The sequence below is a fragment of the Thunnus albacares genome, chromosome 12 (genome assembly GCF_914725855.1).
Source record: "Thunnus albacares chromosome 12, fThuAlb1.1, whole genome shotgun sequence".
In the NCBI taxonomy this organism is placed as follows: Eukaryota; Metazoa; Chordata; class Actinopteri; order Scombriformes; family Scombridae; genus Thunnus; species Thunnus albacares.
The window spans coordinates 23,036,028-23,059,728 of NC_058117.1; the positions used below are offsets into that span (position 1 = coordinate 23,036,028).

Below are 23,701 nucleotides of genomic sequence, written 5' to 3' on the forward strand. Positions count from 1 at the left end.
ATCATTTATGCTACAAATGTGAAAAATCCAAAGCGAAATCTTATCAACCTTGTTTCATCTGACTGACTTAAAACCCCCCAAAATATTTAATTTACAATTGTAGAATATAGAGAAAAGCAGAAAATGCTCCAAAATGAGAAGCTGGAGCCAGTAAATGTTTGATATTATTACTAGATCAACAAATTTATATCAATAATCCAACTCAGCCAGTTCATTTTCTGATGATCGACTAATAGATTCATCAACAAATCATTTTATCACTAATTTCTTGTGCTGAATTAAGATTAATCACATCAAAACCCAGTTTAATTTCACAACAAATAAAATTTATTCAATTATATATTACAAATATGTACAAGTCATGTAACAAGTAAATATTAAAATAGACATTTTTTAGAACTATCGTTCAAAAAGGCATTATGTTGAAAAAATAGGTTTTGTTGTGATCTCACATTGAAACTGTAAAAGTATGTTGTTGTTTTTTTTTTTTCTCCTTGGAAGCCACAACAGACTTTAATGTGCGCAAGACACAATGGACAACACATGAGGAGTGAGGCCGCAATAAGGACAGAACACAATGGCGCAAAAATAGCTGGAACACTTCAGTAAACCTCACAATTAAGTCCACAGTACAGCTTTTTAGGAAAAAAGTACAAACAACGCAACGCATGCACAGCATTTAATTGCCAAAAGTCAAAAAACACCAGCTGTGGCGTGGAACTCCAGATGAGGAAGGAAGAAAAAACAGTAAAAACAAAAAACACAACAAAAGCCAACACATGCTTAAGATTTTTAAGCCAACAACAACGAGAACATCACGGACGAAGAGGACACTCGATATAAAAACCAACTTTGGTCCATTAAAACATGAGACAGAACGAGTTTACAATCAAAATATCTATTATTTTTTGTTTTTACAAGTTTAAAACAATAATTACATGGCTATTTACAAATGCACAATTTTTTTTATGTATAAAATAAGTTAAAAAAATTAAGAGCACAGTCTGTACACAATGTATGAACACGCACTTTGAAAACAATTGAAATCTTTCAGTTGTGTGACCCTGCTTGATGAGGAGCAGTAAGCAGGTGGTTTCGTCGTCCACACTTTGCAGCTTTCCTGCACTGCCCGACCCCGGCTTTTGGTCTCCGCTTCCTGGGCTTCATTTGTGGCCTGGACCCCCTATCCTCCCTCCTCTTCCTCCCCTACCTCCCCCCCCCCCCCGCTGCCCCACACACAGGTCTGAGTACACAGACAAGTCCTCGTGGTGGGCGCGCCTGTTTGGACTGAGCTCTCGAGTCCCGTTTCTAAGTGCTCTTTTGTATATTGCCGCCACATTCTAAGTGCTTCACATTTCCTTTTCCTCGAATGTGCGGGGAGGGGGTGGGTGGGGGGTGGTGGGTTGGGGTGGGGGTGGTGGGGCTGCTTCTCGTGTCCCGTTTAGCCGCTGTGGTGGCGAAGCACGTCTGTCCCTACGGCTCTCATATAGGGGTGAGGTCAAAGTCGTCGTTGACCTCCACGAGCGGGATGTAGAACTCGGGGATCTCGAAGATGCTGGTGGACTTGTAGGTGGCCGGGTCCAGCTCCTGCAGTTTGAGCTGCCACTCCAGTCGCTGCACGGCGTTGAGAGCCGCCGCCTCGTGCTGCTGCCTCATCAGAAGGCATGTCTGTGGAGGGGAAAAAGGCACGTCGTTACTTCATCTGAAAAGATGTTCTCATTTAGATCAAGAATGCCCTTTTTTTTCCCCCCCACAAGGAAGACATGGACCAAAAAAAAAAAAAAAAAAAGACAAAAATGTACCAAAGCTAACAAGCCAAAAACTAGGAGACACTTAGAGAACAAAATCTGCTTTTAACTGATCTCTTTATCCTGCAAACACACTGTTAAAACTCAGACTTTACATAATTTCCTTCATAGTCGTAGATGAGAAGAGTCAGAAGGGTCTCGTTAGATTGAGACCACCCAACAAAATCTTATCAAACGTTCCTCGGTTCATGTTTCTCACAAATTCTGCTAAAAGAAACGACCAATCTCACATAACAACAACCATAATGTGATATAATTGGACTCAATAAATCTGTGGTATTTGGTCGACGCTCATCTCCAGACTGCAGTGTTTACATATTTAGCACGAGTGGCTCCAGAGGGAATAAAACAACTAACCCTGCCAGAAGCTACAGGCACACAGAAGATATTCATGGCATGTTTTTTTTTTTTTTTTTCTCTCCTCCTCCCCCCTCCAAGAATTTTGTTTTCAGTTAGTATTGTTGTTGAAACAGCCTCTGTAAAAAAGCTAAAATGTCGGTTATACTCCTTTATTTAACGAGTTCCTGTGTGTATACAGTACATGTGCACTTTTGGTTGATCTTGTCTGTCGTCCAAATCTTTCTCTGCCTGAATGAATCCATAATTGTCAGGCGTTCCCTTCTGCTGCAGTCAGTACATTTGTACGGTTGAGTTCATGTACAGACGCATCTGTGATTTGTTGTTATATAAAATATAACAGCGACTTGTAACAATATTCATCAGGAGCATTGAGCTGATTATATTCTTCAACCAGTCTTTGCTCAGGAAAAGGCAGCACATTTTCATATTTTTTTATTTATTTATTTTTTTATATATCTGGCGATGAGACGCCACGAGTGGAAAGAAATAATCTGTTAACTGACTAACAAGTAGACTCAGTGTCAGGCTATAAAAGGTTCAAGTAAACATCTCAACTTGAGTAGGAACCTTAGAGGGAGTTTGGCTAAGTTGATCTGTTCAGTGACTTTCTGACTGGATAACACGTCATGTTACAGACTGATTAAGAAAACCGGCGCGCTGGATCACAGACACAGAACTGAGCGTGCGTTAATCTAATTTAGCCGCTGGGATGCAACCTTGGTGTTTCAGGAAAAGGAAACTTAAGTTTTGAGGGATGAATAACCACAAATAAACATGACGTAATCACTAAAAATAGTAAATTCTTTCCAGCATACACACACACACACACACAAAAAACAAACAAAAACTACAGGATTTCATATAAAAACATGTTATTGGACGTTCTTTACGAGACACACAGTGGATTCCAGTCAGACCAGAATAAAAAAAAAAAAAAGAATCACAGTGATTTTACCTTCAATTTATCAAACTTGTCATCAACATCCTGTAACCACGACATAAACTGTCTGGCGTTGAATCGGTCTCTGACTGATGTTTTGCCGTCGTCACTCTGTGAAACAAACACACAGTATTTATACACATTTAAATAAAATCATCATTAAGTAAATGACTGGAAACAAACAGTCAAACATGTTATTTCTACTGCGACTAACGATTATTTTCAGTGTCAATTATTCTGTTGAGTATTTTCACGATGAATCTATAACAAATTAGAAAATGGTGGCTTGTATTGTCCATCCATCAGTAGAAAAACCAAAATGTTCAGTTTATTGTAACACAAGACAAATAAAGCAGAAAACCCTCAAAATTGAAAAGATTAAACTAGTAAAAAATGTAAAATTTTTGCTGGAAAATGACTTAAACAATAAATCGATAACTGACGCAATGAACAACTGAAAAGGCACTGAGGTAAAGATGTTAATAGTGTGACATGTGACTGTTACTCCGTGACACTCACCTGGACGTCTTGAGGCATGTTGTAAACTTCAGCATCCAATAAAACTGTACAGGCACTGAAAGGCAGAGTCTGATTGGCTAGTGTTCTTGCCGCCCGATAATGGACTCGTAAGACTTCCTGCTCATTCGAAACAATCAGCTTTTCCTGGCGGGGAAAGAAGAAAGAAAAACGGCTCCAATCAATATCCTGAGTCCAATCTGAACATCTGCAGCGTGTATTTTAAGCACTGATGTCCCTTCAATGTCGTCATAAAGGTGGCAGAACACCAGAGATTCAGGTATTTTTACAATTTGTTCCATTTGAGCTTCGACAAGCAGCATTAAAAACGTCTAAAAACAAAAAGGTACTCAACCAAAACCTAAACATGACAGATAATTAAAAACACAAAGTCCTAAGAGTAAAAGTACAAACCCTTTCAATGCTGTGTTGTAGTCGTAGTTTCATACGGACGACCTCTTGCTGTTTGAACATCTCCTTCAGCTGCTCGGGTAATGACGGAGGTGGAGTTATCTGTCAGAGAGGAGATGGAGAAGGTTCAAAAAACACTTAACGACGCTGCAGCCTGATGTCTGGAGGAGCCATCATGCAGGTTTGTCGGTTCCAGCAAAGTATTTTTACTGTCGATTTGGTTTTCTTTTGCCATGACTGAAATTTTACTTAAAGCTATTTTAAGCCGTCCTAACGTGATCGATTCCTGACCTGCTTATGAGACTCAAAGAGGCTTAAAATGGAGGCTGAGAATTGAGAGCCGGGAAATACAATCAGCTGTGATAAAAAAAAACTTAATCTTCAACACTTTCACCTTAAAGTCAGTAATTAAAACTTTCTTTTTGAGCCTAATGTCCTTCAGTACAGAGAGAAAACAACAAAAATGTCCAAATACCTACAGACCAAGGTGGAAAACTGGGAATTGAGAATCTGATATTTCATGTGAAGTTTTGCCAAACTTGACTTTTCATGCTAAAAATGACAGTTTACAGTTGAGCTGGGAGGCAAAATACCATATTGGCCTGAAGTGAAGGTTGTCATTCATCATTATATAATCTTTTTGAATGGAGAAAGCACCGTCCTGCAGGGAGTGTTGCATTATGGGTTGTTTGTAACCTTAATGTTACTAGGCTAGCGAGTGTCTTAAAGTCTGTTTATAGTGTGTCTGTTGGCATAAGTCGCCTCTAAAAGTGTTTGACCTGCAGGAGCTTCTGAGAGCTCGTGCAAACACGTGTTTTCGACCGCGGCTGAAATAAATTCATGACGAGTGAAAAACGACGAGTCCAAAGTGTCTTCTGACGTCTTTACTGCAGAAACATGATGAGGACCGAATCTGTCGTGCTGCCAATTACTGCAGTCACAGATGATGAGGAGCTCAAAAAGACAAACAGTCTGAAAATAATTTTGTTTCCGAGAGCCTGACGGGAGAGAGAGCAAGTATGTGACTATACTGGGATGTATCTGCAAAAAGTCTTTTTCCAAAAACAGGTGCTGAAAGAGGGGAGTCGTCTTATAAAATCAGGGTCATCTCATATTTAGGCCAATAGAGTATTACTTAGATTAAGTGAATGAAGTGGAATGAAACTATGTAGATGTTTTAAAAAAAAAAAAAGGGCCTTAATCGGACATGAAGACCTCCTTCCTTCCTCAACAGGTGGAGCATTGAATGAAGAAAATCGCTTTAAAGTTACAACCGACAAAAATCACTGCGAGCAGTAAAAACCTCAGATCAGCTCTATAAAGATACTCATGTGATCCCATATAACCACTGGGACATAAAACTGAAAAAGGATTTGCTGAAAAACAGGATCGTATGACTGTCTGTTGTCTGTATTGTGTTTTTTTTTTTCCAAGTCAAAGATGGTGTACTTTAAGAGGAATTGTTGCTCTACTAAAAATATTCTAATAAAAGTGTAAAATAAATTGAATAAACATAATTTCATGATTAAATATCTGGAGTCCTGTTTTAAGAAAGTAAAGAAATCAAGCAAGAGATTCCTGGAAAAGAGACGTTCACAGGAATTAATCATTTTTACATCATAGGAAACCTTCAATCCTACTACAGACTGCAGGATAATGAGTGTTTCTTCACATCACTGTAGGATTTTCTTAACACTTATTAACCAAAATACAAAAGGAAATGATGAGAAACTCACTGTTGGAATACAGAGCTTGCTGAGCGGGTTCCCATCTAACAGGTAGGATCCGTTGAAGGTCACATATTCGTCATAATACTGCGGTGGCTGGGGCGTGACACTGCACAACACTTTGCGCTTCTCCTCGATCTTCTTCCTGATGTGGAGGAACTCATAGTACGGGTTAGCCCTCTCCGTCTGGTAGGGCTCTATCTCCTCCAGCTTTACAGAGTCCACTATAGCCGCTAGAGACTGCTGGCCCCGCTCCTTATCCTGTTGAGTTGTGGAGCACGCCTGGGAGCTCGACACCTTCGGCATCTTCCTCTTGCGCGGGTGGGGCACGTGGATGTCCATGTCCTCGTCTGTGGAGCGAACCTTGATCTTGGTGCCTGAGGAATCGGATTCCTGGTCTGCAGATTGTGGAGAGGAGCTGCCCGAGGCGTTGCTGCTCAGGTCGGTCTGTGGCGGCGGCTGGACGAAGCTCAGACTCTGCTCCTCTCCGCCCGAAGACGACTCTGGTTTCTCGTCAGCGGGAGTCACCTCCATCGGCTCTGAGTTGGACTCTGATTTGGATTCGGAGGAGCTCTCTGCGCCCAGGCTGCTTTCAGCTGAGGAACTCTCTGTTGTAACAGAAACAGCAGCAACACTGTTGTTCTCAGAGGTTTGTGGGACATCAGACGTCTCTTCAGCTTTATGCTCGGGGCTCGCACAGGGCACGCTGTCCATTTTCTCTATCTGAGCATCAAGACACGGGCTGGCAGTGTCACTAGAGGGTTTTGATTTCTTGCAGTCATAGTTGTTTACATCCGTATCTTCTTGAGAACATTTGGACTCGGTGCTTGGTTTGCTACAGCCTGGCAAGGACTCCCCTGCAGCGGAGCTGGGAATGTGTGCGCTGGTGGACGGTACAGGACTTTCCATCTCCTCTGTTCTCAAGCTTTCTGAGACGTTTTCCATGCTTTCTTGTTCTGCTCCATCAGCATTCTCCACAAGTTTCTCTTTAAGGTCAGAAACCTGTGCTGTACCCGACTCCGTCTGCTGCAAGTTCTCCACAGCAGGGGATGGGAGAGGTTCCTTCTGCTGGAGGGTTTTTGTGTTTGTGAGCGCCGACGGCTCAGCAGATAGAGAAGCTGTAGGCGTCGATGGTAGATCGGAGTCCTTGTTGGGACATTCTGCCTGTGGATTCGTATTCTCAGGACACTGGACTTCCCTCACAACAGGAGGCTCAGAGGAGGGAGGAGCTTTCGGCTCTGTTGACCCAGGTTGAGGACCACTACATTGTGAGAGGCTGGACTGTGGAAGCGTGAGGTTTTTACTTGGAGGATCTTTGTTTGGCATTTGTGGTGTCAAGCAGCCAGGAGTGCTCCCTTCTTTCTCCGCGACTGAATCAGCAACTGAATTCGTATATTGTTGACCACTGAGGTTCTCTTCTGTTTCTGCTGAGGTCTCTCTTGTTCTCAGCTCCTCTCCCGTGGTCGTAGTCGGGTTGGGTTTTGGCAGATTTTCCACAGCTTTACCTTCAGTCGACGAGTTGGCGTCCTCGTCCAGAATGGCCCTGAGGTAAGGAGATTCATGTCTGCCGGACAGCAGCGTCCGATTCGTTTGCTGCACATCTGGAAGACTGTTGCAATCTTTATCGTGCACAGACGGCGATCTGGTGGCTTGGATGACGAGGGAAGACTGGAGGAATGCGGGCTGCGAGTCTGAGGCTTCCAGGTTCATGTCAGAGTCGTACTCGACGTGTCTGGGTGTTAATGTTGTGGCCTGACACGAATCCTCAGAGCTAGCGACAGAAACCAAGGACACTGACCTGGACATGAGGCCGCAGCGTTCGCTCTCTGGCCGGGGTGATCTGGTCAGACAGTTTTCCACGGCTGACATGACCTTTGCGCTGATAGAGGGCAGGCTCTTTCCATCCAGGGACATTGTTCTGGGGCTAGTGCCGTCCTTCAGGGGTTTCTCTCTGCTATGGGTATCAGAGGCTTCGGAGCTTTTCGAGCGCATGAGGTCTTTGCTTAAGCATGGTTCAGCCTTTGTTCTGTCTTTAGGCTTGGATTTCCCTGGGTCCGCCAGAGGTCGCTGTTTAAGCCGTTCTCGCTCTTTTTGTTTGATTTTCTCGAGGTGTTTTCGATGCCACTGCTCGATTTCCTGGTCTTTCAGGCTGAGCATGCGCTCAAAGCTGGTCTGCATCAAGTCATCGTTCACAAGCCTTTTTTCTTTGGGCTTGGTGTCTCGTGTTGCAGGGGAGGCTTTTGATTTGGATTTATCTGCATCCGTTTCGTTGGGTTTGGCCTTGCTGATCTTGGCCTGCTGGGAGCGGTCTTTGTGCCTGTCTTTATCCTTGTCCTTGTGTCTATCTGAATCTCTGTCCCGGTCTCTCCGGTCACGCTCCTTCTCCGGTGTTCTCACAACTTCCTCCTTTGATTTTGTAGATAAGGACTTGCCGCTCTCAGACAGATAGCTCTTCTTCTCTTCTAAAAGTAATTTCAGATTGGAACTTGAGGAGAGAGTCCCATCTTTTATTTTATCTCTCTTTTTCCTGTCACAGTCCTTTTCTTTGGAGCGATCAGATTTACTATGATCTGTGGTCTTCTCAAGAGGTTTTCCTTTCTTATCAGAGTTTGTGCGATCCTTTTCTCTGTGATCCCCAGCACTATAATCTCTGTCCTGCCTCTCTCTGTCGGACCGTTTGTCTAACTTATCTTTATTTTTCCTGCTGTCCTCATGCTTTTTTGTTGTGGATAAAGATTTCAGTTTTTCATTCTCTTTGTAGTTTTTATCTCCCGGCGAGTGGGAAGAAATGGCTGTTCTCTCTTTTTCCTTCCAACGATCCACTGAATTCTGCGGTTCTGCTTTGTCAGAGTGCTCCGTTTTAACCTTTTTTTCCTTGTCAGGATGCCTTTTCTCTGTTTTTTCAGAATCCTTCTCTTTTCCTGGGAGCCTCTTGTCAGATTTCTCGCGTGAGCCTTTCTCAGAGGGCTCCAGCTGTTCTTGATCAGCTGTGATCCCACTTATGGGTTTCTCCTCTGTCTCTTCTTTCATGCTGTTGCTCTGCAGCGGCTCCTCTGGAATCCGCCCTGAGCCGTGGCAGTCCACTCTCTCGTCACGCTCACTTGGCTTCGAATCCTTTACCTTCTCCTCTTTACCAGCAGCCTCCTTCCGCTCTTTTTTCACGGCCTTGTCTTTTTCTCGCTCCTCTCTCGGCCTCTTCTCCTTACCGCTGGAGTGTTTCTCCTTTGTGTTTTTCTCATCCTTGACAGGAGAGGAATCAGAGGTCTTCTGAACTGAGCCGTTGTCTTCACCTTCCTTTTTCACTGGCAGAGGTTCATCGGTCTCATCACTTTTGAAAAAATTTTCTTTCCAGAACTCTCTGTCAAACTCCAAATTCCTGTGGCTGTCTTTCCTGGCCTCCTTCTGCCTGTGGCGGCTCCGCTCTGCCTCATAATCCCTCCTGTGTTTGTCTTTCTCCTTATGTTTAAGTTTATGCTTCTTTACTACTTTGCCGTCTAAATCGGTCTTCCGTAAGGCACCTTCAGTGCTGTCTATACTGTTTCCGATGTTACCATCTTTGCAAGGGCTTGAACGGCCGTCGTCCCCGTCTACACTGGAGTCTTTCTGTTGATGTTTGCTCTTCTCCTTGTGCTTACACCCCTTGGTGCTGGAGCCTTCAGTGCAGTAGTCTGCGTCTGTGTAGTGGTTGTACTTGACACCATCCACCGGACATGAGCTGTCACTGATGGAAACACACATCTTAGTGTTTTCCTGTTTAAGTGGTGTTTGTTTATCTGTCAGGCTGTGGTTCAGTTTGGGAGATTTGATGGATGACAAATGGAAGAGGTGGACGGATGAGTCGTCTTTAGGACTAAAAGACATCTTGAAGGAGTCCTCCTCCCGACCTTTATCTGTGCTCTCCGACACAGTTGCGAGAGAGAGGACTAAAGTTTTGCTATTCTCTTTCCCATCCTCTTGGTTTTCCTTGTTTTTATTCTGGCTTTTGCTCTTCCTCTTAACTTTGCCCTTGTCCTTTTGCTCAGCATTGTCCTTTTTAGACCTCGTGTCTGCCTTGAGGCTCTCTGAACTCTGAGAACAGGTGGGCGAGTTCCTTTTCTCTGAAAGGCTCTCCATTTCGTCGCTGGAGGTATCAGAGCTGCAGTGGACTCGAGGAGTCTTTTGCTTTTTGGATTTAGAGGAGGAATCCCCCTTGCCACTTTGCTTTCCTGCCACATGATTCCTATCTTTTTCCTCCTTCTCCCTCTGTCGCAGTTCCCTCCGGAGGATGTGTCTGTCGTTCAGGGCTTTACTGAGATCCTCCTCCTCTTCCTCGTCCTTGAACTCGTACTCATCCAGCCCTGGCACGGACGACGATGATTTCGTGGCAGGTTTGCCATCTGAATCCTTTTCAGTATCAGAGTCTTCCATGTTGTCATCCACACTGGATGGATTGACAGATGGTGGGTCTTCAGACTCTGCGGAGGAGATAAGATTCATTTTTAAAAATGGTACAATACAAAACAGTTGTTTAAGATGAAAGAATGATTATGAAATGCTCTGTGCTGCATATAAACACTGCCAACACTGTGACAACTTATAGCTTCCATGATTTAAGTCCTAAAGCCCTCAACACATTGCTGACATTTGCTTTTAAGCCCCATGTGGTTCACCTATAGTGAGTACTCATGTACACATCACGCTATGTGGAACAGCGGACAGAAGCGTCCTGTTGCATTAAAATTAGTATGTTAATGTGTGAATGTAAGCAGGAGGTCAGCCAAAACACTACAGCATCCTCTGCATACCTGAAGAGCTGTCATCTTGATCTGACAGTGACACCTCTCCCTTTAATAGCTGTTCGAGCTCCTGAGAGTCTGCCACGTCCACCGGGCGCTCCCCGCGCTTGTTAGCCTGGAAGGCATTACCACCGTGGCGTAGTAGTAGTTTCACAATCTACATAAAACAAAAGGAGAAGTTTTAAGACAAACATAAAAATTGTAAGAATGTACAGCATTTGTAAAAAAAGTCAAATTTAATCAAAAGTAAAAACAGGGCAAAAGCAAAGACTAGTAGATCTAAGCAAAACTGATCTGAAATTGTTCTTTAGAGCAACTGCAATCAAACTTTTTATTATATGCAATGACACTGCTTCGTATTGTTGTGCTATTGTAAACACAATCATGATGGTAAATGTGTAAATCTTGGTAACACAACATATTTAGCATTTATAAGCCATATACAGACATTTAATAACACCCTACTGTAGTTGTAGGCAGATATAAAGGACATTTACGTTTATTAATAAACATTAATGATATTTCTCTATTCATTCATAACTTCTCCTATGAAGACATTTTATTTTATTACATCTGTGTTTTACTATATTGTCATTCATTGTCTGTTTATACACCACCCTTCACTTTAAAAGGTGCACACATGAGGAGTTATATTTGGTGACAAATACATGAATTAACACTTCTATGTGCTAATAACAACACTATAGTGTGTTATAAACAATTTATCAAATGTTATGCTAAATATGGTGACTTACAGGTGGTGAATAGGTAGGCAGTCTTAGCAAAATCACTCTATAGCTCAAGATTATTCTTTAAAACAATTATTATCATCAAATGCCAAAATGTCTACATAACATTCTTTGACATACACACACTGGAACGTCGTTTTTCTTAATCCATTCTGTAACAATTTCAGACCTTAATCAGAGTTTCTATGTGCAATTTACTTTCATGCCATACGTTATTACTACAAAACAAATTTAAAGTTAAGCTCTTACATCTTTATGCCCGCTGCTGGAAGCATCATGGAGCGGCGTGTCGTCATCCAGACCCTGCGTGTTCACCTCTGCACCTGCTGCTATTAAGACTTTGGCCACATCGTAGTAACCGAGATTACAGGCTTCATGAAGAGGAGTCCAACCTGGTGAGGACAGAAACGAGACAGCTGAGAGATCAGTCAAAGAAAAATACAATTAATAACAGTAATAGGACAAATAAAGAGGAATGTAGTAATTGCACAGTGCTTTTGTTATCACATCATGGAGATATCGCCTTTAAATCAGCAGCTGTTATGTCATTAAGAGCTACCATTGAGCCATGATGAAAGCAGTTAAATGACCTCCTCTCGGGGGCATCGTACCTGCAAAGTCTTTGACGTTGACATCAGCTCCCAGGCTAATGAGCTCTTTAACTTGCTTGGCGTCTCCCCGGATGGCTGCCATGTGAAGGGGAGTCTCCCCTCGCTCGTTCCTCTTGTTGACCTTGTCCTTCTGTCGAGACGAGGCACTACTGGGGACTTTCTTTTGCACAGGGGTCGTTTGTGAGGGGTGACTGGGAGTTGAGTCTGGTTACGGGCAGAGAGAGAAGCACTTAATTGATGCTTAAAGCAAAAGCCTGCCACAGTTTGATATAACTACCTGGAAAAAGGCACAAGATTGAGCAACTAAAGTGAAGACTGTTTTTTTCTGTGAACCTGATAGCGTATGCTAACAATGTGTCTGTCTTTGCATTTCAGTGGGTATGTATAAAAGAAATAGTTCAACATTTTGGGAGATTACAGTTATTTGCTTTCTTGTTGAGTCAGGCGAGATTACTCTCATGTCTCTCAGGTAAATATGAAGCTACAGCCAGAAGTTGGTGAGCTTGGATTAACATAAGATTGGAAACAGCTTCCTGGCTTTGTCTAAAGATAACAAATCTGCCACAACCTCACAATGATTACAAGACTCCAGGAAGGCACCGAATCCAAGAAATAGTCCTGCATATAACCCCATAAAAAGCACAAATTGTTATTTTTACACCTTGGTTTCATACAGATTAAAAACACAGGATGTAAGTGTTATTTAGTGAGCTTTAGGAGGTGCTGGTAGGTGGATGTTATTCCCTTCGGACAGCCAGGGAAACTATTTCCTCCTGTTTACAGTCTTGATGCTAAACTCAGCTGACCGGCTGCTGGCACAAGCTTCATATTGAACGGACTGATATCGATCTTCTTATCTAAATCTCAAAAGTGAAAAAAAGTGTGTTTCTCAAAAACGTTGAACTATTCCTTTAATGAGCAAGTTACTAGTGAGCCTGGTTTTACTGTGAGCCTGAAAAAGTCAGCCAACTTACTCGGTTACATATTGGATGGCAACAGGAAAAGATCTCATAAAATAACAAAGAAGTGCTTTCTTTCCAGTGGAGCAGTTACATTAAATATTAGACTTTGCCCTTTACTCAAACAACCTTGAAATATTAGAGAGCATGCTTGTCAAAATGCTCAGAAGCATGAGTCATCCAACAGTAAATATACTCTGAGCCATCTTGAGGATGTGGTTAAGGTGAGAGGGCAGGCACACAAACCTGGACTGTTGGCAGTCATCTGCATTAGGAGAGCCATCTGTTTGCGCTCTGACAGAGGATACCCAAACAAAAGGTTGGGAGCCTGGGACTTCTTGCCCCCAGCCTCCTTTTTCACCTTCTTCTTGTCTGGTCCATCTTTATCTGCAACGAAACCGAGAAAGATTTAAAAAAAAACAGTCCACAAAAAGAAGGGTTTATTTTTCAAACAGCAATTTAAAATCATCACAGTGACACCGTTTTTCTTCCTCCCCTTGTATCTGTTGGGAACGCAGAGAAACAGATGACAAGCATGAGGTTTTTGTTTTTAAAAAGGGGACCCTAAAAAAGACAGCATTCTCTTAAGCCAGCCAAGTGTGAGCGGCACTCCTCACGCCCTCCCCCCCCCCCGTCTCCGTCGGTCGGTTGTTACAAAACATAAAGACATGCGTGAGCTGTAACAGGGGGAGATGCAGGGTGGGAAAAAAATAAATAAATAAATAACACACACACGTGCATGTGTGTATGTGCGTTTAAAGCAGCATGGCAGCGCAAGTGGGTGACGTGACTTGTAGAGGACACAGGGGCTGAGGATCGGGCTGCAGCGATTACCTGCGTATATCCTGCAGGGAGGCACTAATCTCTCTCCCCAGGTCTCACTCGACTGGCCTGGGTCTGAGTCATCTACAGTGCAAAGCAGAGAGGATGGGGAGGGGGGAGGGGGGAGGGGGGAGGGAGAGGAGAGGAGAGGAGAGGAGGGAGGGAGGGGGAGAGCAAGGGGAGGGTGGAGGGGTGGGAAAGCACTGCATTAACGCTCACTCTCTCACACCCTCCTCATCTCACAAGTACTCAAATACAGACAGGCACAAAGGCAGACTCGCACTCCACGCACAGATTATGAGTCATGGCAACACAGGAGACATGAGAAGATCCGATCCGAGGTGGTCAGCGGAGTCATTGCTTCCCCTTCTTCCTGCGGCCGCTCGGCACGGAGAGGCGCTCGGCCGTCGGAAAAAGGCAAAGCTGCCCTCCGTGCTAGTTTAGTTTTATAACCTGTGCGACACAGATTATGCTCGGGGAATTTTAAATTGAGGGTTCTTGTCTGTTAGGATGACGCAGGACCACACAATAAAAAAATCATTACGTCGAGATGTGATCTACAGGGGAGATGAAGGCGAATCTGCGGGGACCTCAAGCAGTCTGTAAAAAGCATTACAGTACTTCATTTACTGCAATTATGGCTGGATGATACACTAACCTATTTTTACCTCTCAAATCTTGATGTAAACATACAGTGAACTAAATTCATGGTAGCAAAAAAGAAAAGTCTGTGAGGTAACATCAAGACTTTAGTTCACAATGTCTCCAACAAGAAGCTGGACACTTTCATCTTCAACATAATGAAGGTTACTGAGAAGTCTGCAGGATGTCAGAAAGGTTCGAGACAGACCATGATTTGTCCTCCTTCTTCATTGAGACAGACTAATCAAAGAAGTTTGTATAATCTCAAATACAGCGGTTATCATAACACATTTTATAACTGCAGGCTGGTGTTTTTCCGTGTTGTTTTTAATCTCAACAAATTCCATAAAAAGACCAAAGCCAGGCATTCGTCCTTGTCTCAGTATTCTCAGACTTCCTGCCCTGTGGCACTCAGATCAGCTCATACTCAAGACGTAAACAGGTGGCTCATATTGTTTCACTTTGACGGAAAAAAAAAAAAAAAAAAAAAAAAAGGGCTCAGTAACTTCCTAGTAACAGCTGGGCCCTGTGGTTCTTAGCAGACGTTACTCAAACAGGAGTAAATTGTTCATTTGTTGGAGGCTGTTTTCCGCGGTGGATTATTACAAAACGCTCTCATGAGTATTTAAAGCAGCAGGACAGAGTATGTGGGACAGACCCGAAATAAACCACATTATAGTATCATAATGACGGAAAATGTCATCTGGTATACCGGTATGGCAACCAAATGTGTTTTTGTAAAGAGGTTTTTGTTGTTTTTTTTTTTTTACAAACATGAAGGTCTATGACACAGAGTAATAAGCTACATCAGGCTTTGGCTACACACTTTTTAGTAGCATCGATTCATAGTTGGTTTTGGTCTTTTCATGGGATCTGCTAACAATAATGAACTGTCAGATCAAACAAGAAAAATAGAGAATATTGCTAAAAAGCTTTATCCTTTAACTTAATACAAGACCACGCATCAGGAACTAGCGGGCAGCCTACGTTTAAAAAAAAAAAAAAAAAAAGTGTTCGGAGCCCAAATTTTTATCTTCATTTAAATCTAAACAACCAAAACAGAAAAATGTAGAATGATGTTTCCTTATCTACACATCACCATTTACTCTTTTTCTTGAGTCTCATAAAAAACATCCTGGCTGATATGTTGCTATTAAACACAACAGTCCACAACTTTATCAACATGTTCAGATTTTGATTCTGATGCCACTCGAGTCAAGACCGTTTGACCTATAGACAGTCCCAGGAGAAACTGTACAACGAGCCACCAGGGGGCGGTGTGAGGACATGGCAGCATGCCAGCAGCATGGCTGCTGGAGGAGGAGCAGGGAGGAGCAGCAACAGTCCTTACCAGTGTCTGAGTCTCGCTCCTCTGTCCGGGGCGGACTGGTAGTGAAGGAGAGCTTGCGCTTCATGGAAGACTTGACTTTCCCTTCCTTTCCCAGCAATTCACTCCGGTCCAACTTCGGAGTTTTGGTGAAAGGGGACAACTTATCTTTGCTCTGTCAGAGAGGAAGAGAAAATAAAACATTTAAGAAATTGGGAATGCCAAACACAGCAGGGTGTGGCCATATTTATGAGCTTTGTAAGCGTGCGTCTGTATATGTAAACAATACGGTCGTGACAGTGAAAAAAAAACAAGGCGGCCTCATTTGAAAAGCTCTGTTAACCAGCTCGACAACAAAAGGGTTGAGCTTAGCATGCGGGTTGTATTTCAAGTGAGACCTCGGCTTGCTAAAACATGACTCTAACATAAAGTACAGATGATTACATTACAGGCTGTGCTGTATCTCTGCAACATATCGTTTGGGTTTTTGGAAGCAGCAGGTTTGCCAGCATTACTCACAAATATCTTATTCCCAAGGTGAAGTCTTTGACAAGTGAAGAGTAAAAGATCAGGAGTGACTATATTTTTCACACAAAGATAAAAAAAAAAAAAGAAAAGAAGAAAAAACAGAAGAGAAAGAAGTCTATTTAAATGGTGTTATGCTTGTTGCAGTGTGAGAATTTAGCACATGTTGCACTCAGAGAACACTGTTAAATGTCGACAGATTTATTAATGGCTTCTTTACAGTTACAACTGAAAGCGTTGAGGCAGACGAGCTTTCCTTTACTCTCAGTTTTTCATATTTTATGTTGAGATAAACACGATTAAGACAACACAAAGCTAGCAACATCCTGAGCGTTTAAAAAACACATAAAACAAAAATTGCCAAGCCTAAAGTAGACTCTGCAGATCTAAAAATGTACCTCGATACTTCAGTCAAGACTTTATACGTCACCACCGTTACCTGAATACAATCCTGTCTATAAAGAGGAGGAGGCTTAATGCCAAAGCTTTCCATGAGCTCCGGCTGCTGACCTCATCTAAGTCCAGCTGGCTACTTTATTATATTAATTTTTGATCCTAATAAAATAGTTTAGATTAACAAGTTGTGATTCACTATGTGTGTACATTTACGACCACTAACCTCTGCTTCAAAACAATGCGAGCATGATGATAGAGTGTGTCAGCCTCCACATGCTCTGTGCGAATGTATGTGTGTGTGTGTGTTTGACAAAATATGTGCAAAATAATTGATGACAAAATACATGAAGAACTGCACTGATTGCACAGACAGGGGACATCCTCATTAGACGGGCTACTTCAGGAAACACAGGTGGCAACGACTTGATGATTGCACAGTAAGTATTAAACAGTCCACTGACAGCGTGGCATTTCCCATGAAAACCACACAGACAGTTTATGGGCTTAATACATGAACAAATGAATGAATCATCTTTATTTATTTACAATGTGTTTTTTTTTACAACAGAGTCATCTCTAAGACGCACTGCAAACACACACTTAAAACAGGAAATGTTGTCAAAGTAACAGGCCTGTGTCATATGAGGAAAATATAAGCTCAGCCTTACACTGGAACTTTACACTTTCAAACGCTTATTGTATTTTTTGGCACTGACCTTTTAATGTCAGATGCCCCAAATCATGTTTTAAAAATAAAGTATGTAATGGAACTTCCTGCAGTATTATATATATGATCACATTAACTATCATTGTGGCATGTTTACATAAACCTTACAGTGAAGGTGTCATTAAATAAATTAAAAACAATAAATAAGGTCTAATGATTTTTTAATTGCAAAAGTTCTCATCAGTCAGGAAAGGCGTGGTTTTAAATATTAATAGCCATTTACAGACTGTGTGGGCCAAGAAGCCTAATTCTTTACAATAATTCACTACATGTTTACAATCAGGTAGGCAAACTCATCAAAATATGCAAAGATCAGTGTATATGATAGAATAGAGGCATCAGAATGGGGTAAACGCCCTCAGACCTCCCCGGCCGGCTGGCTGGCTGGCTGCCTACTCCGTATCCTTGTGGAAAGCCCTGCTAATGCTAAACACAAGTACTGCAACTCTGGAGTTAGTTGCCATTTCTTCTGGTGAGCAAAGCCTGGGCCACAATCAAGCTGAATCACAACAACTCCCACTTCACAAATGAGAAGACGTTGCACATGATCCCTCCCACTTGCAGCTGCTATTTGTTTCACAGTCCCTTCTGTTATATCCAGTCGGATATCAGAAAACGCTAAAAAAAAAATTATGTTCAGGACGGTGAGGAGGAAATTACTCCAGTGCATCGTATGCCATCAGTGATATCGCCTGCTGCAACAGGCCTAAACAGTAAACCAATAATATCTGGATTACCACAACGTCTGCTAATTCCAGTAACCGAGCACTTGCACTCTGATCTGCAGAAAAAGGCTTTTTTCAATACCATTGCTTTAGTGAGCTGCGCTTTGGTGCAGTAAAATACATTTCTGGCAGGAGGAAAATGTCTGCAGTGTGGTGCTCCTTTGATCTCAGTGAAGCAATATGCCAGCTGTGCAAAGCTGAAGTGTCTGCCGGTGTTGAAAGTCGAGACGAGTAAAGATATGAGTGACTTCTGCCTTTAAAATCAAAAGCAGACATACGCTGGCCATCTCATTTATGGAAAGAATATGATTAAGTGGTGTGACAGTTTGAAAAAAAAAAAAAGAATTGAGAAAGGTGGATCTCAAGTTGATTCCCTGCTAGATTTATATTGTTACATTACTGCTGAATCACATGTGATAGAAATCATGTTAGCTTGATGCTGCAGCATTGATATCAACATAAGAGTGATATACCTTTTAATGCACACAGGCAAAGAAACCAGTAGCGTTACTAGGAAGTAAGACGTGCACTGCAAGCACCCAGATGGTTGTACTGTAACTGAAACTATAATCTACAAAACGTTTCACTGACTCGGAGATGAGCGTTTTCACCGTGCAGTTCTTAGATTAAGGAGAGACTTATGCAAACGTTTGTCACTGTGATAGAACAAGAGGTGGTCAGGTGCAACAACGTGCAGAGAGAGCAAATGCAAACGCTCACACATAATTCAGCACAAAAGGGAAGTTCAAACTGAGCACTAAGCATCTTGACAAATAGTCAATGTGCTTTGTGCATACAGTGACAGAGCAGAGCTGCTAAATTTACGACTATTGTGTTCGACATCTCGCAAGCAATATTTACTTCCTGTCATAGCAGAAGTAATAACGAATGAAACGCTCAAATACCTGTCACATGTGATGAGACTGTGTTTGTTTCCAAGATCAAGAAAAGAAGTCTGAACCTCAACTTTTATGCCAATTTGGTTGAAAGGTCCTCTCTTTAAGTGCTCAGAAAAAAATGGAAATTTAAACATCTGCAATTCTACGGCACGATAGGATTGAAAGCCCCACAACAGACAGTTAATTTAGTCAACTGCTGTTTCCAAATTTAAAAAGAAGACCTCTCAACTTTTGAAAACTTTGTGGTAAAAAAAAAAAAAAAAGGCAGATTGATTGTTTTTGCCTGAATGTGTTTTTATTGCATTCACTTCTGCATATCAGTTTTACAATGAATGGCTGAGCTTTTGTTTAAAAAAAACCCACATTAAAAACTACAAACAAGAGCAAGAATGAACTTTGAACCTCGACGTGGGATCTGATTTTTTTTCTGCACTTCTTGCTGAAACGTCACCTTCAGAAACAATAACCGAGTCTGCGCTTACGTACCTTCTTCCCCGCCTGCTTATCCACCATGGCTCCATCTCTGTCGCTCCCAGGTTTGGCCATGGTGCGGCACCTGACTAGCTGTGACAGCTACAGCACAGTAGGTTCATCATGCACCTGGAGACAGAAAGCAGCAGCAATGAGAACGATTTCAACTCTGCCACATCATGGTCCAGAGGGTTTTTTTTTTCTTTTCTGACTTTGTCTAAACAGGCTGTGTGTGTGTGTGTGTGTAGCATCGGCAAGAACGATTAAATGACAATTCACACAGGCTAGGCTATTAGCAAACCTCTGTATCACAGAGGAAACTAGAGCTAAGCGGAGAAAAGTCACGTAAGCCCAGAGAGGAGTGAAGTGTCAGCATATGAAACAGTTGTGTTACAAAGTGTAACTCAGCTGTGTTTCAGGATGTAGGCTGTGAGTGGATCACTAATCAGGGATTTTTATTGAAATTTCCATTCCACTTCTTGAGGGTGACCTTAAAAAAAAAAAAAAAAAAAAAAAGTAGGCAGGAAACAACTACACGAGGCAGCATGAATCACAGCTTTAGGGACTCTTTAAGTTTCTGAGAGGAAAACGTCCCCCTTACATGTTGTCACCATGACCTACTCATCAGTATAACCGAGCTTTTCTCTGATGTGGTTTTCGACAGTGTAGTAACACACCCAGCGGAGTCAATGTGGGCAGTCTGGGTGCCTGCAGTGATGGGTGAAAGTTATAACACTCGGCTGAACATGCGCACGGAGCCTACATGGCATGTGTCAGATATCTTGTCACATGAAGTTTGCTGTTTTTCAGTCACAAGATCCTCTTCTCGTTTGCTTTCACTGACCTTTCTTTGCTTCTTTTTACACACTTTACAGATATAGCACACATAGCATCTCTTGGCTTTATGAAAGCCCTCCTAGTTTTCTCTATACTAAGAAATCTGAGATCCACTGATTATTGGCGCAGTCCCGTAACTCAATACGCAGCCGATTACAACTTCTCTATAAAATTCATATGGTAAGAATTTAATCTAACAAGGAAATATCTCGCATGACTGTTTTATCAGTATTATGTTTATTCACACAGCAAACTGGACTTCTACCGGGGGGTTAACTATCTGTGGCACAAATTTTCCCATCAATTGAGGGGGATTTCTTCCAATCAGCAGCTTCCTCTATCGGGCAACATGTGATGTTTTGATGAAATAATTAGACTGACAAGATGTGTCAATGACAGGTGTTGTTTTGGACGTCAAGATGTGAGAAAGTGTTTCACACTAGTTGGCGAGTTCTGACCGACTTTTGCTGAATCAATGAAGAGTGTGACTGTATCATATCACAGTCGTCCACACGCATGTTGTGAGAGATTATATCACTAAATGTTTTAAAAGCCTGCAATCAACATTATATCATGAAAACAACTCCAAAGTAAGTATCCAAATGAATCATGAAATGATTAGTGCTGAAATGATTAGTCATTTCTATTAATCAGTAATTAATACGTAATCAGTGAGTAACCTAGAGAGTCCCTAGCTTGTCATTTGAACTGGTTCCAGTTTCTTGAATGTGAATCTTTAGCATTTTCTTGGACTTTTATGATAGTAAATTAAATATCTTTGGGTTGTAGCCTCCTGACCGGACAAAACAAAGCAATTTGATGATGTAACCTTGGACTTGTGATGTGCATTTTTCATAATTTTCTGACATTTATTAGCCTGAAAAACTAATAGATTAAGTAAAAACTGGCAAATTAACAAACAGTAAAATAATTGTTTGTTGCAGTCCTTGGGTCTATTGTTTATTTCTTTTGGCAAAAAAGGAATTGTTACATGGTACATCATGAGATTTTGTCACAATCACAATTTCAAAATGAATGTACATTTTTTTTTGTTTTCCCTGTGGGACAGTATATATGTAAGAGGTCAAAACTGACAGGACAAGGGCAACCACAATCCTCTGATGACAAGCTTTGCTGCTAAACCAATACTGGTGAAAGGTCCATTATTAGTAGAGCAGGAACTAATGATTATTTCATTAGATTCTGCTCATTACTTCCTCAAATAATCATTTATGCTTTAAAAGCAGAAAATTCCCCACATTTAAGAAGCTGGAACAATTAAATGTTTGTTTGGTTTTTTTTTTGCTTGAAAATGATATACTTCTTAAAAACATGTCAACCTCAAAATCCATTTCACCTTGACATGCATCCAAAAAGTACATCTACACGTACTGTTTATATCTGCGTAGGCAATCATCCTGTCATTAAAGTCTTTGTGGCTACGGCAGGGACTGTAAAGCAATAATCTTGCAAGATTAGGCTCCACACCGCATTACCTTATGTGCAATACATGCATGTTTAGCAAGTGGTTTGGCAAATCTAACCAACTTCAGATATAAACTAGAAATGCCGCTTCACAGACTCACATAATATTTGTAGTGAAGACTTTGAAGGAATTTAATAAGAGACATTAAGTGTATTTTCCTTGTATGTGTTCACATGTTTGGCCAATAATGCTGATTCTGATAGAACACAAAGTTGTAGTGAAGACAGTAGATGATGCTTCAGATAAGGATGTCGCTGCAAAGAAGCTACAAATTCTAAAACGCTGATGCTTCTCACACACACACACACACACACACACACACACACACCTTCAACTCCGCAGCACAGAAGATCTATAACAATCACCACAGTTTCAAGGTGGGCAGTGAAGTTGACCTTTGACCTTTTGGATCTAAACTGTCTTCACTCCTTCATTTTATCCCATTAGACAAGTTTGTCATAATCAGCATATGAATTATTGAGTTATGGCCAAAAAAGGTGTTCTGTGAGGTCACAGTGACGTCTGACCACCAAATTCTAAAATCAGTTCGTCCTTGAGTCCAAGTGGACATTTGTGACAGATTAGGTTTGGGCAGTATCACGGTATTACGGTATACCAGGATATTTAGAAATCCCAAAGGTATGATTTTCAAAACGGTCAGACTCTGAGTACACCTGGAGTTTACATGGAGCACTTGAAGGCAGCATGTACCTCCAACTACAATGTGGGTTGCAAAGGCAGAGTGGCGCTGTCCACATTTCTGCTCACTGACTCCGCAGGAAGTGAATCAAAGTTTATAACTTCGCTAAAAATTTTAGCCAAAATATGAGATATTCGTGTCTTGCTATGTTTGTGGTGAATGAAACTCGCAAGACTTTTCCTCGTTCGAGCTGATATTCATCTGCTGGCCTTCAGTAAGTTTGTTCCTGGCATTTATTCAGCCGTTTCTCCGCTGTGGTATCGGTTGAACGATAAGAGACAGTGTTAATTGTTTTTATCCCTTGATTTTTGCCTTGTACTTCCACCTAAGTGCTCATATTCATAGCATATTTTCTGCACAGATGGCGGTTTGCGGGTCGGGTTGGGTTCGGGTGGTTGACTGACGCATATTTTTGCGGGTCAGGCGGTGCGGATTGGCTCACATAACGGGTCAGGTGGTTGCAGGGATTACATGAATACCGTCATATACCGTATACCCCGGTGAAATGTCAGGAAGGTATGAAAAAATAGATACCGCCCAAGCCTATGCCAGATGTAATGAAATTCCCTCAAGGCGTTCCTGAGATATCACGTTCACAAGATTGGGATGGACGTGAGGTCACAGTGACTTTGACCTTTGACCACCAAAATCTAATCAGTTCATCCTTGAGTCCAAGTGGACGTTGGTGCCAAATTTGAAGAAATTCACTCAAGGTGTTCCTAAAGTATCGTGTTCACGAGAATGGGACGGACAACCCGAAAACAGAACACCTAATGCGTAAAAAATGCCTTCGAAATGGGTAAAAGACTATTTAAAACGGTTGCTCTTTTCATCTAAATCTCTGCCATACGGTTCAATGGAACAAAATTAGTGTTACAGTAAGAGGAGTAAAAATGGAGCTTATTGCCTGAGTGCCAACAAGCCTGTGTAAAAAAGAAAACACACAATTTAACACTGTAGTCAAAGGAGACGTACTACATTTCAGTCCATGACAAATCAATTCACTCCTATGGGTTAAAAATCAAAAACATACCAACAGTGCAGCTTAATTGACCAACACAGACTGCAAGTCTTCAATTAACAGCAGTAATCCAGACATCAAGGCACGTTCTGGGATTTCATACACATCATCTTCATATTTGACAATTATGTGCTTATTGAGGATTTATGTAAAAGCCACAGGTTTTACTAGTTTAAGTAGCTAAAGCGCTCAAGACAGAGGTATTAACAGGTCGACTGTTCTGCGGCACAATAAGAAAAGAGCAGGAAATCGCTTTTGCTGCAACCT

General features: G+C 41.8%; 1 protein-coding gene across 5 annotated transcripts in view; it reads right to left on the bottom strand.

Annotated features, from left to right (window-relative positions):
- Positions 1-304: 304 nt before the first annotated feature.
- The window catches only part of ankrd12 (ankyrin repeat domain 12), a 42,462-nt gene continuing 19,065 nt past the window's right edge, over positions 305-23,701 (bottom strand). For 2 of the 5 annotated variants that reach the window (XM_044367383.1, XM_044367385.1), the window contains exons 2-13: positions 19,406-19,519; positions 15,672-15,822; positions 13,691-13,762; positions 13,103-13,243; positions 11,898-12,101; positions 11,536-11,678; positions 10,547-10,694; positions 5,772-10,216; positions 4,039-4,137; positions 3,628-3,771; positions 3,124-3,219; positions 305-1,668 (exon numbers count right to left, since the gene is read on the bottom strand). In XM_044367383.1, coding sequence (XP_044223318.1) covers positions 1,483-1,668; positions 3,124-3,219; positions 3,628-3,771; positions 4,039-4,137; positions 5,772-10,216; positions 10,547-10,694; positions 11,536-11,678; positions 11,898-12,101; positions 13,103-13,243; positions 13,691-13,762; positions 15,672-15,822; positions 19,406-19,465 — 5,889 coding nt within the window. In that variant the 5' untranslated portion in view covers positions 19,466-19,519 and the 3' untranslated portion in view covers positions 305-1,482. Of the gene's footprint in view, positions 1,669-3,123; positions 3,220-3,627; positions 3,772-4,038; positions 4,138-5,771; positions 10,217-10,546; positions 10,695-11,535; positions 11,679-11,897; positions 12,102-13,102; positions 13,244-13,690; positions 13,763-15,671; positions 15,823-19,405; positions 19,520-20,234; positions 20,239-22,434; positions 22,448-23,701 lie in introns of those variants that run through there. The other 3 variants (XM_044367384.1, XM_044367388.1, XM_044367387.1) reach the window with 3 other exon arrangements.